Source organism: Solanum lycopersicum, chromosome 8 (genome assembly GCF_036512215.1).
Source record: "Solanum lycopersicum chromosome 8, SLM_r2.1".
NCBI classification, from domain to species: Eukaryota; Viridiplantae; Streptophyta; class Magnoliopsida; order Solanales; family Solanaceae; genus Solanum; species Solanum lycopersicum.
The window spans coordinates 58,528,054-58,542,456 of NC_090807.1; the positions used below are offsets into that span (position 1 = coordinate 58,528,054).

At 37.4% G+C, this 14,403-nt stretch overlaps 1 protein-coding gene across 4 annotated transcripts in view; it reads right to left on the bottom strand.

Annotated features, from left to right (window-relative positions):
• Positions 1–14,403, bottom strand: part of LOC101259468 (uncharacterized) — a 63,513-nt gene that overhangs the window by 42,514 nt on the left and 6,596 nt on the right. For all 4 annotated transcript variants that reach the window (XM_004245368.5, XM_010326858.4, XM_010326859.4 and 1 more), the window contains 4 exons: positions 14,182–14,397; positions 13,288–13,382; positions 12,391–12,562; positions 5,706–6,130 (listed from right to left, as the gene is read on the bottom strand). In XM_004245368.5, the coding sequence (XP_004245416.1) occupies positions 5,706–6,130; positions 12,391–12,562; positions 13,288–13,382; positions 14,182–14,397 (908 nt within the window). The remainder of the gene's footprint in view (positions 1–5,705; positions 6,131–12,390; positions 12,563–13,287; positions 13,383–14,181; positions 14,398–14,403) is intronic.

The window sequence follows — 14,403 nt, forward strand, 5'->3', positions numbered from 1 at the left end:
CACTTAACTTGGGTTCTAAATGTAATGATAGTAGCAAATGACATGTCAAAGAATCTAAATATCTAATTCAAAACATTAAATAAGGTTTCGTTCTATAACACTAACCTCCCTTGGGGTTTATAATATTACGCTTAATTCCCTTATTTTGATATCTATATCATAATCTGACTAATTTGTCATATCCTTTTTGTTAATTTTGTACACATTCTTTTTAAAGAATTCCATTAGTAAAAACACAATACATAGACTTATTATCATTTGGGAATACACCTTTATATTGCAAGAATATGGCTTTTTTTCTTGCAATAGTTGTATATTTATTTCATAGATGAAACTATCAAGTATCAATCTGGCAGTTTCACGGGGGGGGGGGGGGGGGGGGGGTGTTCAACCTTATCTTCTTCGTATTAATCCCAAATTTTTCACCCAAAAACCAGAGAAAATCAAAAATAAAACCCAGAGACTCTCCATGGATGTTGATGTTCTTAGCTCGTAAGCTTAACGAAAGTTTCTCTACGTAGTGATTTAACCCATCGATTATGTGGTGTATCCCTATAGGTGTTGTGGCAGAAAGGTTTTAGCTGTGTATTGAGTGTATGGCAATGTTTCGAGTGTGTTTAGCTGGTAAGAACCATCTTTTAGCGGTTTACAACTACCTTAGACCCAAGATAGTAATTTACGGTGGAAATTTGTACCAATTGTTGGATTGTCGCAGTAATTCTTGTTCTTGTTTGTTGATTGAACTTACCACTGTAGTACTGTCGTGGTTGTGCGGGTAGACATGAGCTTACAGCGTGGAATCATCAAAAAAAGGTATGTTTGGCTATTTCCTTCTTTCAACATGTTCCCTTAGAGATGCAGGATTACATATGGGGCTAGAGCATTACCAATAAGGGTATATTTATTGGATTGTATCTGTCGAGCTTATAGGGGCCCTGGTAGGTTGTTTCGTTTGTTTTTTGTACTTGTCAAGCTTATAGGGGCCTGGGTAGGTTATTGTTGATTATTTTTTGTATGGTTAGATTCAGGGGCAGGTCAGTTCACACAGATTATTTTTGACTCGCCTACCTGGTTACTTTCAGTATATTATGATACTTGTTGAATTATTTTGTTGTCTTTCATGCATGGTACTTTATTTCCTATTGATGCCCCGTTGATTGGGGGAGCTGCATTCATGCATGTAGGTCTCGATAGACAGGTACACAGGTTTCCTAAGTAGTGTGGCTGAGTTCCAGCAGACTGGTCAGCTCCACTTTTCTAGAGTTGTTAGATCAAGAGGCTTGTTAGTCTTTTGTTATGTATAGCTAATGGGTAGGTCGGGGACCTGTCTAGGCTAAGTATATTACCCTTAGAGGGTTGCAGACTTGGGACTGTGTAGATGTGCATTGTCGGCCATGTTGGCCTAGTTGTTTTGTCATTTTAGCACAGCGGCTTGTCGGCATTGATCGTATATGTATATATGTGTTCAGGTTATATATTTCTAGATATCATGGTGGCATCAAAAGCACGCATAGCATTAATTGATTATAGACAGCTTGGTGACTGATGGCCTGCACAGTATTTAGTTTTTGTTCAATATAAATTGTTGGAATTCGCTGAGTTTACCACATGTTATGTTGACAAGGGGGCTTGTCGAGCGATGTCTTATTTTTAAGCCGAGATATACTTTTTTGTTATCTTGATTTTCTAGTTGGTATTACGCTGACAGCTTAGTTGTCCAGGAAGGATCGGCTCGAGGTCAGGAGTCCCACCAGGTACCAGCTGCGTCCCTGAGTTGGGGTGTAACATTTTGTTTCCATTACTCTTGAATTTAAAATCAAAAGAAACTAATCTTTTTATTTTTGTTCCCATTTGAATCCTGGCCTTGTTATACACACTATCAGATTTCAACTTTCTAGCTTGTCTGCAGCTATAAATTGTAATGAAGTTCCAAACCACCTCTCGTGACGCAGGAAATCTGCCACTAACGTTTAGCTTAATTTGATCTAGAGCTGACAAAGGCACACTTAAGCCCTAAAGTGAAGCTCAAAATGTGTTGAGAGTTTCCCTTTTTAATGAATGTATTTTTCGGTGTCATCATCAAGGTTTTAAGGCATACTTTCCTTGCCAATGAGCCTCTTCCGAAGAGGCCACACTAAACAGTTGATTTTTCACTTTATCATTAAAAAAAATGAATTTCTTTGTTCATATATTTGTTATTCATGCTTTATAATTATTTGGTTGTGTTTTGTTTTCTCGCTTTGCATTTTTCAATTAAAACCCATGTTTTGCTTGTGCTAAGCGCTTAAGGTCCCAGTAGACCTCAGAGCTTTTATATGCTTTTTTGCTTTTGATAACACTGATTTGATCATATTTTGTGGAACCCAGACTTCTAGAATGGCTTGTTCACGCTCCACAAGAAGTGGCAATGCCTCTTCTTCTCCCAATTTTCTGCAGAGATAACTGAGTTTTGTTTGGCAAAATCAATCGACCTTACTTTAATTACCCTGCTCTTATCATCATGTCTCTACTGCGGTTTCTGTCGCAACTATCTATGCCGAGTTACCCAATTTGGAACATCTACAATGGTTGACACTGCTTTTGCAAAACAGCTCATGTCTACTGCACTTTGGATCTTCACATGTGATGCAGTCTGAATTGGGAAGAGTTCGGAAATTTCAAAGGAAGTGTTGGATGAGTTGGCAGATTTAGTCATAATCTGCTCCACCATTGAGCTGGCAGATTTGATTATAATCTGATCCAAAAATAAAGTTGGCGGATTTGTGTAAATATAGGATTAGAACATATTATTCTAGGAAAATAGTTTAGATGAAATCCTTTGATTCAAGGATTTCCTTAGAATTAGGGATTGATTAGTTTAATTGGTCTTTACTTGTTCTCCTATAAATACTGTACAAATACTATGAATAAAGTATACTTTTGCAGTATCTAAACTTTCATGGTATCAAAGCAGGCCCAGTCTCACCCGATGTTGGGGCTCCCAAAATATCAAAATTGCCCACGCACCAGATGCTAAGCACTGGGCGTGAGGTAGGGTGTTAAAGAATGACAAAAATCCCACATCGGTAGTTAACGAGATGGGTGGACTCCATATAAGGCTTGGACAATCCTCCTCCCTTAGAGTTATAGCTTGTGTGGTGTGAGTTAGGCCTAAGACCTAATTTCACAGGAAGCATCACTGAAATAAGCTGATGAATTTGATCCTTCAAAGTTCTTAAAAATCACATGGGCCGTTAAGTCAGACCCAAGTGAATCAATAAAAGATGACCCCAATCAGACTCATGGTACTGGCCAGCTTGTTGCCCTCATTTATAAGAACCCTATGCCCCTCGCGTGCCATTTCTCTAAACAGCCCTCCATATATTGAAGAAGTACACCCTACATGGTTCTTGTCAGTAGAATCCTATAAACATGGGAATTATGTACTTCACAGAAGTAATCCCCTTTCGTCCACTGGAGATAGCTCGTGTTGGAAACTCATATGCATCGTCTTTTCCAGTGACACCCTCAACTAAATCTGGTGTGATTTCACATCTTGGTTTGCTTTCTGGTCAAATTGGAATGTTGTAAGTGATTCCACTTAGAGTTATCGACAACTCCCTGGCTCCCTCCGGAAGTTTCTTCCATCATTCAGAACCAGAATTCTCGCCCATTTTAAATGGTTTTTGAATTCTGTTTTTTCTTATGTGCCCACCCAACCCCCACAAAATTCTCCAAAATGTAGAAAAAAAATTTATGTGCCACAAATAGAGAGGGATTCTAACTGCTTTAATCCAAGTTTCCTTGACAGAAATGGAGGTCGAGGAGCTTCCCTCCATAGGTTCCACCATTCTAGTTGAAGTCTGAGCTTTTTCCAGAACCATAGCCCTTGAAGAATTTTCTTAACCATGTATCTATTCAGGAATTCGAATTAAAACATCTCCATGCATCTCATAGATGTTCACCCCAAATACATCTTTCCAACTTGTTGATGACCATCTCTTTAAACCATAAGTCTGCCAGAATGGGTCTTTCATGTGCCTCTTCTCCAAACGCCCCACAAGACATCTTAACAGATATCGGGAAAGGAGCTATCCCCTCCTAGAGGGAAGGAGAGAGAAGGTCCTCAGAAAGAGTGTTTGAGAGCATTTTGTCAACAAAGGACTCTAAGGGTACTTCATGTATGCTTTAAATGATATAATTATTTAACATGTTTAAATTATTGAGTTTACATGGTTATATGAGATGGATGGTTTGTTTGTTCCTGATTTGGATCATGACAAAAAGCTAAGGCAATATGGTCTATGTATCACCGGGACAATGCAACCCTACACCGAAATGTTAATTCTACATCGGTCATCCGTTTATTCAGTACCTGACATGCTAAGAATATGGGGTTTAGGAAGAATATGTTTTCGTGAGAAGAGGTGGTAGGCTTGATACGGATTCAGGTGCTTATCACCCATCTTAAAATCAAGTAGTTCAGTTCAGTTCAATTATACCTAACAAATTCCCTAGAGCATCAAAGGAATGAAGGCAAGTCATTGAAGTGAAATTGAAACCAGGATTCCAAAGGTATGGCATAAATTAAAGGAAAAATTACGCAGCTAAGCAAACTTATACTATTTAATTACTCATCATAGCTATAGTTTGCTATAATTACCACTCGCGACTAACATTATACATTAATTACGTAGGCTGACTTCGAGTTTGTATAATTAGTATAATTCGTCAGGATATACAAATACATATGTATAATATACAATGATTTAACCTATGTCCTATATACATAAACAATTCACCTCTCTCCCACTCTCTGTCCTCTCTCGCTCGCCTCTCTCCTCCCTCTCTCAATCTCACTTACCATATATACAAATGCATATGTATAATATACAATTATATACATATATAATTCACCTCTTTCCCACTCTCTGCCATCTCTCGCTCACCTATCTCCTCCCTCTCTCGATATCGCCCCTCTCGTCCCTCTCCCAGTCTCGCTCACCTCTCTCCTCTCTCTCTCAATCTCTCTTGCCATATATACAAATACATATGTATAATATACAATTATGTAACCAATATTTGTCCCTCTCTCTCGCCTCTCTCCTCTCTCTCCCAGTCTCGCTTGCCTCTCTCCTCCATATATCATGTAGCTAAAAATTATAATTATCAAACTGTAGCTATGGAGAGTAATTAATTATTTTTAAGTGGCTATATGTGAAAGTTTACCTAAATTAAAATATTTAACCATTACATGAAAGGAAAAACATTTAAGATTAAATACAATTCAGGCTCACAAAGAACTATAAATGCAACAAGAGAGAGAACTAGCCAGTAAACAAGAGATACAGGTTGACTATGCAAATTGAAAAAGAGCAGTTTTCCACCATAAATACTTCTAGATATTACTAAAATTTCAGATAAACCCACTCTTTCATAGATATAAGATATTTTAGGCATTCCGATTATTCAAATTGATAAAGTAAGAGAAGGAATACAGTGAGGACAACTGGAACAGACATTTTTAAGGTTTTTGACTCAGTTGTCCAGAAAAAAGGACATTTCAAAATGATATGCATCAAATTGGCAATGTAGTAAGAGAAGGAATACAGTAGGACAACTGGAACAGCCATTTTTTAAGGTTTTTGACTAAGTAGTCCAGAAAAAGGGACATTTCAAAATGATATGCATCAAATTGGCGATGTAGAAACACCAATAATACTTACAGGTTTAGTAGTTTCGATGGGGCAGCACGTAGAATAGTAAGAGCCTCCCTCCATCTCCACTGTCTTTCCGAGAATGGCAGAAGGCACTGTAAAATTGACAAACGCCATTCCCAGTCCTCAATAGATCTTTTCGCATTCATAATTCTCCATTCTATGGCTTCTTTAATACCAGCAGATACGTTTACTTTCCAATTATTATCCTTCTCTGAGTTTGAAGATGGTAGATACTGCCGTAAAATATTCAATAGTGGCCCTATTAACATTACAATGGTCTTGTTTTGTCCATCTTGAGCTGCATCCTCAAATTGTTGCTCCTTAGAGATATTGGATGACTCAGATGAGGTGCTTGATGAAGCACAAGGTGTCAAATTGAGAGAGAGACCATCCATATGCAGAAGAGAGATGATAATGTTCACCATCAATATCTGTGATTGCATGGAAAAACATCCCTTTGTTGTAAGTAATACAAGGACTGATTACAAGAAATGGAAGGGCAATACAAATTGCTTAAGAAATCCTTCCTCAAAATTTAGAGAAAAAATCAAACCACAGCCCACAAAACTAAATTTCTGCTGTTGCAATAATATCACAATCATTCAATGAAAGTAGTTTTCACTCCCACTTTCTCTCAATTGGAAGAAAGATATTACTAAGACCAGCTTTGTTACATTCTCCAAAATACTTCTTCCAAACTTATCAATATACAGAATTAATAAATTAAGACGTAATTTATGTTAAAATCTTGTATCTATTCTAGAATCTTGTAGTTATATTATAGGATCAATTACTTCATGTAATTATGTGTTTGTTGATTCTCGTCCCTATCTTAGAACATCTAAACTTAACTAGTTAAAACCAAATAGCTGGAGAAAATATAATCAAGCAGTGTTCTCTATTCTTTCTCTTGTTTCTCACATAGTATCAGAGCGTTTATGAACTTTTAGTCACTATGTATCTACAAGTGATGTCAGGAAGAAATCATCATGTTCTTACTTCATAAAAAAAAAAAGGAAGAAACCATCATGTTAATTTTCTGGCGACTGTTTAAGCCTGTTATTTCCTTAAGAGAGTGTTGCAGCACAACCAACAGCATAGATAGAAACGTGATACTCAGGCGAGTAGCCACATTGTCACATATGAGGGCAAAAAAGATTTCTTCCAATGAGATCTAATCATGCACCAACATGTGAAAAGCCTCCCAAAACTTTTCAGCAAGCTATTTTCTCCTCTGGGACTCACCTCCTCAATCCAAACCTATCCATCCATGTATCAATGCATACCAACCATTTCCTGACCAGGCAATTGCTGTCTGGCCAATCCTATCTTTTTTTACAGTTCTTGCTATACTTCCAGCACTTGGGATCATTATAATATTCTGTAAACCGTCTCCTACTACTGATTTGAGGTTGCTTTTTAAAGATTTGAGATAATTGTTGAAGTTCCCTGGATACACCACAATGTCACACGAATCGAATGCTTTTGATTATAAAATCATAGCTTCCAGCAAGCCGAACCATTCAATCCCCACAAAACCATTGATAGGTAGTATGAACTACTTATCTTGGTTTTTTTCAGTTCAATTATGGTAAAGGGGACAAGGCATTCTAGATCAATTAATTAAACAGGATGAGGATATTGATGAAAAAATTAGGAGAAAAGGGAAAAGACTGATATACTCAGTTATGCCTGGTGTGGAAGTCTATTTGATTCAAAATGCTACCTCTGCTCTGCTTTGTCCTTTCCAAACTTGTTTTTCAGTTTGGAGAAAGGAAAGGATCGTGGTTTATACACAAATGACATCTCTCACTTTTATAATCTGAATTCCCAACTAACCTTTTATCGTTGCTGAATAACCTTAGAAAAGCAGCAATTGATTATATGTATCTACCCATCTTGGACAGGTTCAGGCAGCTACTGAAGAGTTTAAGGAGTTGATGCCCACTACTACTGGTATTGACACCAGTACTACAAGTATTAAACAATTGGAGCAATGTCAGAAGATGTTTTCAGTCTTGACACATATTAGGCTTGATCTTGATATAGTGTGTGACCAAGTTTTGGTGAGCCAAACTACTCCTACGATGGATGATCTTTTCAGGAAATCGGTAATGTTGTACTCCCCAGCATTAAGGACATGTTGGAGACCTCCAAAAGTTTCAGGACCAAAAAAAAAAAAAGAAAAACAGAGAGTATTTACGGAGAACCTAACAAATCAACTAACTGTTCTACATCCTCTAGACTATTTTCTGTACACCAAAAATAAAAGTATACAATGCCATTCCACTCACTTTCTGAACGGAATCAAACCTATCCTCAAAACATCTACTGTTTCTTTCTTTCCACACTGTCCATCAAATACATGCTGAGACTATTCTCCACCACTTCTTCTGACTTTTTCTTTCCCGTATTCTAATCCAACAACTCAAAAGATCAGCAGTATGTTCCGCATTGTCCATCTGATTCCTGTTAAGCTCATGAACAAAGACCAAATCTGTGAAGTTACTTTACAATGTAGAAAAAGGTGACTACTGGTGTCTTCTGCATCATTACATAGAAAACATTTGGACACAATTTGGAATCCCTTCTTTTTCAAGGCTTCCTGAGTGAGACAAGCCTTCCTAGCCGCCAACCAAGAGAAACATTTAACCTTAGAAGGTGCTACACTTTTCCAGATCTGCTCCCAAGGCCCTGTTTCACATCCTGATTGCTCCCTCACATTATCTTTATGAATTCTGTTCACTGAGAAGATCCCATCAGTAGCATTTTCCATCTGATCGTGTCAGGACTTGGACCTGTGCCTTTGAAGCTGCTGATTTTTTACAAGATTAGTGCCAACCTGTTCACTTACCAATCATGCAGATACCTTCTGAAGGTGATCTACCATCCTTGAATGGGCCAATTAACTGCCACTGTAGCCTCAGGTTGACTGCAAAAAGAAAATAAATCTGGATAGGAAGTCATCATGTAGACGGTCCAATCAAACATCTTCCCAGAAAAATGATTCGACTGCCATTCCCAACTTATAGCTAATATTAAAAGAAAATTTAGGCCAAAGATTCTTGATTGTCCTCCAAACTAAGACTTCATAGGTGTTGGTGACTATTTGTACACCAATGACTACTTTGCCCATATTTGTTTTGTATCATTTCCTTCTATAGTGCTTCTTCTTCCTCCACTTACCTCCATAACCACATCATCAATAAATAGTCATTCTGAACTTTCAAGTTCCTTAGTCCAAGTCCCCCTGAGATCTTGTTGAGCTGGACTATTTCCCATTTGACCAAGTGTAGCCCTTTGTCAAAATCCCTTCTCAATTTATCTAGCTTGTTCAGTCCTTCAGTGGGGATAGGAAATAAGGACATAATATAGGTTGGCAATGTATCTTACACAAAATTCATTAGTGTAGGTAAGCCCCCTAATGACAAATATTGTGTCTTCCATGTTGCTAACTTTTTCTGTCTTTTTAATTATCCCATCCCATATCATCATGTCCCTTGTGTTTGTTACTCACAGCCATGCCCAAATAAACAGTTACAGTTGGTAGTTGGTATGTTCTGCACCCCAAATTTGGACATTCCCTGCATCTATTCTAGTTCCTTAATAGTTAACAAAATGGTTTTCCTCAAAATCACATAAGCTTGAAATTGCTTCAAAAATAAAAGGAATCATTCTAATGAGGCTGATCTGTTCTCTGCATATGTATCATCTGCATAGAAAAGATGGCACACCTTCTATGTTGCTCAACTTAAAACCTGTCAACTACCTATTCTGAATGGCTATCCTCGTCATGTTGTTAAAACCTTCCATAGCTATTATAAACAAAAAGGGTCAGAGAGGGTCACCCTGTCTGAGCAAAGAAAAAAACCACAGGTTCTCCATTTATCAAAATAGAGAATCTACCAGTTTTGACACAAAAAACAATCTATTTCAGCCACTCTCTCTAAAGCCCAAGCCCATCTGACTGGGGATGTTTTGGAGAAACTTCCTGTTGACATGATCATATGCCTTTTCTAAGTCAAGCTTATAAATTATGCCTGGATCATCTCCTCCTAGTCTAGAATTCACACATTCGCTAGCTACGAGAGCAACATCCATGATGTGTCTCTCCTTTATGAAAGTCATGATGTAATGTAACAGGATCCTCACATTACATCAAATTACCAAAGAAATAGAAAATGATTATCATTTTCCCAAAGAAAGATCATCTCATGAGACATTGTCACAAAGTTCATGAGGTCAATTAATCAGATTGTAGATATTTACTGAATTCCTTGCCGGTCTCAGAACATGTTAATATGTAGAAAACTTGGTACATATGATTTGTATGAAACGGGGAATCTTAGTAGTTCATATGGTTGCCTACCTGAACTTTCACCTTGTTGGTGAAAATCTGATTCCCCGCCTTGTGATCCTCTACCCCATATCCCCTACCCCTAATATTTTTCAAAATGATTTGTATGAACCGACTTAAGGAGGAGTGTTAGAATGTTGAAAATATTCTAGAATCTTGAAATTATAAGATTCTTAAACTACACTTACTGTAATTATGTATCATTAATCTTGTTCCCTTCTTAAAACATGTTTTAGTTACTTACCCTAATAGCTTGAGAGAATTATCAAGCAGAGTTCTCTCTTGTTTCTCGTCTTTCTACCAATCCATACATGAACTGGAAATCAATGGCTGTCTCTATAACTTTGATGCAACATGATATGCTCCCTCCACTTAGCAAATTGCTTTTCTACCTCTGTATGACCTCATCCTCGCCCTAGTTTCAACATAAAAGCAACGAAAAGTAAATCAAACGCTTACTGAGTTGACATTCCTGATATTCTGCTTATATTCGTATTCTGCCACAACCTCAAGTAACTGATGTTAATTCAGCCCAAATGCAGACAAACCTGGTACATCTTAGCTGGAGAAAGATCAGGATCACAAATCGAAGCGTGTCATGGCCAAAAAGGAAGAAATAGGAGAGGGGGCAGCACTTCTGACTACAGATTCTTCTGGGTCTTGCTCGGTGGTCCAGTAATGGGGAAGAAAAGGGGAATATGTCACATTTTATTCCCAACCTTCTCAACTAGAGAAATATCCAAATTAACTAGTCAATGATTCAAGATAAATCTCCAAGAGCTAGAATGACAAAGTTCTACATGAAACCATTTTCTCCTCTCTTCCATACATAACCCACACCTATAGTGGATTCCCCTCATACATATTCTCCTCCTCCTAATGGTTGGATTGGTTAGGAAAAAAAGTTGATCAGGTAAAGTATTTCATTAGTAAGAACAAAGCCAACATGGTCATATACAAGTGGTATACCACAAAAGGAGAAACCTATAAAATATATTTTCGCCAAAAGACACCCAATCCTCTACACAAACAGGTTGGATTGGTCAAATATCTCTGGGAATGTCTAGTTTTTTTCAGAATTCATCATATAGGAAGGCAGAGGAACGAGGATTTCACAGGTTTCTCTTTCTACTGTCAATTTATCCTCATTTCCAAGCATATAGACACTGTTCAGGATATTCACAACGTACTTTCTGCTCATTATTTGTCTATCTTCTTTTTTAAAAAAAAATGGTAAGATACCTCTATATATCCACAAGTATACTACATCAAAGTGTAGTCTCCCTTCACAAAAGTTGTCACTTAACAGAATCCTAGTATTCCTAGTTACATCAGTCAATAGCATTAAAACATCTTCTGTGCTGTCTATGACTACTTGTTTGCACCAAAAATACTAAAAATCTAATCAGTCTGTCTTGATCTTCTGTATATTTCTCTGTTTGCCTTCAAAACACCTCTGATTCCTCTCTTTCCATATAGTCCACCATATACATCTTGGGACCATTTTCCATCTCTCCTCCTTCACTGCATCGACATCTCTATTCCAGATTCATGGCACTTCTTTAATCCTCCCAGGTTTCACCCATATGATCTTCCTCTCTTATGGATGAAATCTGCCACAGCTGGCCTATCCATCTGCAGTGTAAGAAGAGGTGATTGACCGTCTCAACCTGTTTTTCACACAGGTAGCATCTAGAGCAGAGATTGAATTTCCTCTTGTTCAGGTTCTCATGAGTGAAGAATGCTTCTTTTGCCTACAGCCAGGTAAAACAGATTACCTTATACGGCACTTTGGTCTTCCAAATCATTCCCCTTCACTTTACTTCTACAAATTAAAACATCATACCTTCTTTGAATTAACTAAAACATTGACGTTCTGCCAAACAAAAGTATAAGAAACGACATCATATGGTTTGTGATTCAGATCAATTCAATTTAAATTACTCACTTAGAGGGACTGTCCATTAATTGAGGGATGTTAGCCCACTCCCCAATTAACATCTGCAGACACACCTATTTGACATGCATGGCAACCTAATAGATACAGTAAGGAGTTAACCAGCATCCCAGATTGAACCATTTGAACATTCGAAAGCAGAACTACGCAAAAATTCAAAGACAAGCATTATAATCACATTTTTCTTTACTTTATCAGTGATAATGAAATTTAAAAGTTCTCTACCAGCTTAGTGCCATGATCTTTGCAAACAAGGTCATGTTTTTCATCATACTATAAATTCACTTACATTAATAACTATATGTGGGCTTGAAATAAAAGGACAGAAGACAAGGATAGAGAAAGAACTACATAAAAGAATTTCAGATAGCAGACACCTTGCGGAAAATGTTGTTGATGGCATCAAGATGGTTCTTCAAATCTTTCAGGTAGCACAAATTGATCTGGTCATTTCCTACTCCCTCCCCTAAATTCTTTTCCATCTCTCCAAGTGCAAGGACAGCAGATTCCAAAGCATAACGCATGTGCATGAGTTCAATGTCTTCCATCCTACAAAGCATACAAATGGAAAAAGAGGGGAAGTGTATGCAGTAAGTTAACCTACTTCATCCATATACATGTAAGCCTTAAAGAGTTTAATCCCATGCTAGGATCAAACATAGAATTTTGAATAATCACATTGTAATATTAAGGACATTAGTATAAGCTCTATCTGCCAGAAGTAATGCATCAACAAGCACAGCAGCTAATAACATTGAAGGGCAGCCGATGCAGCATCCTGCGTTCACCCAGTGCGCACCCCAAGGGGTGTGTACTACAACAGTCTATCTTGACACAAGCATCAGTACATGATAACTTTATCTTACAAATCATGCTTGCCTGTCCAATATTCATCCGGATCCAAAGTATCTATATGCATGGCATAAATTGTTACGAAAATAGATGTTGGACCTAACTCAACCCCAAGCTAGTTCATGAGGTGAGAATAGTCCAAGACCATATAAAGAGACAAAATCTCCATCTAACAACTAATGTGGGACAAGGACAAACTCAACACCCCTCGCACATCAAGGACTTCAAATTAGAGCATGGACAACATACTGGGGGCCCAACATTGGGTAAACAAAGAATTGGATGAATTTAACTGTAATACCATGTTAAATTGTGCTAGTTAGAGAGAATATACTTTTACTTATTTAATTATTTCTTTCAACATAAACATCAAAATTGACCCCAAAGTCAACAAAACATTGCAAAAGAGTAAGTCCCCACACCTCCTCCAGGCGGATAGATTGGAAGTAATTGGCTGCATGCTCATCAATTCAATAGCATCTTGAAACTTAATGCTTGGAACCACATCAAATAATACCTAGAAGATGGCAAAATATTATGTAACAAGAAACTGAACAATTAAATCAGCAATTACTATGTCGCAAGTAACTGTAAGAAAAATACCATTTTAAGACATGAATATCAAATTCATAATAGAAGCAAAAGAGAGAGAGAGAGAGAGAGAGAGAGAAAGGATAAGGAGAGGTGGCGGCAGAGAGAAGAGAGAAGTAATATTTGCAATCATTTACCAAAAATATACTTTGATAATCTTAAACTTAAATTTTCTGGCTCTGATTGGTTCAACTTATTTCTAGTTTCCTGGTGAATATAGGCAGTTTGATGATCTTTTTAGGGAGGCATGTGAACATGTACCAATAAGCACTTCATCACCTCATCTCTGGACAACCTTATATCCACTCAAATTTTAATGAATCTTCAGAATTTATGGATAATGTTATATCAAGAAGAGAGACAACAGTTAACTTGATCCATGCACACAAACTGCAGATGGAACCTCAGCCTCAATTGCAGGCAAGTAATAAAGGCACTGAATAAATGCAAATGCGCTTCAATGAAAGCTCAATCCAAATTTGTAAGTAAAAGCTACTTTTAAAAATAAAAAAAGCAAACTATATAGATTTAAACTGAACAAGGAGGGCACAAAATAACTGAACAGGTGGGACTTAAAACAAGTTGGTTCCCTTCAATTAATGTTAAAACTTTCCTTCTATAAAAGATACTTCTCTTCCAAAAAAAGAAAAATCCAGAATCCTGTGAAACGCATCAGCAGATCAAACGATAAAAGTTCTATTGTGGAAGGACAGCACAGAGTTTACCCGCAAAGGACTCTGTACAGATAATCTTTCCAGCACAAAATTTTCAACAAAGGGATCCCAATGCGCATCTTCATTTTCTTGCTGCAAATACTCTTTACCGGACAACAGTAGCGACGACTTCAAACTCCATGACCTGCCAGAATTCACACATGCTACAAAAGAAGCAAGATCAAGCTGATAACAAAGGAGATCACAGAGATGTTCAACACAGGACACCTGCCA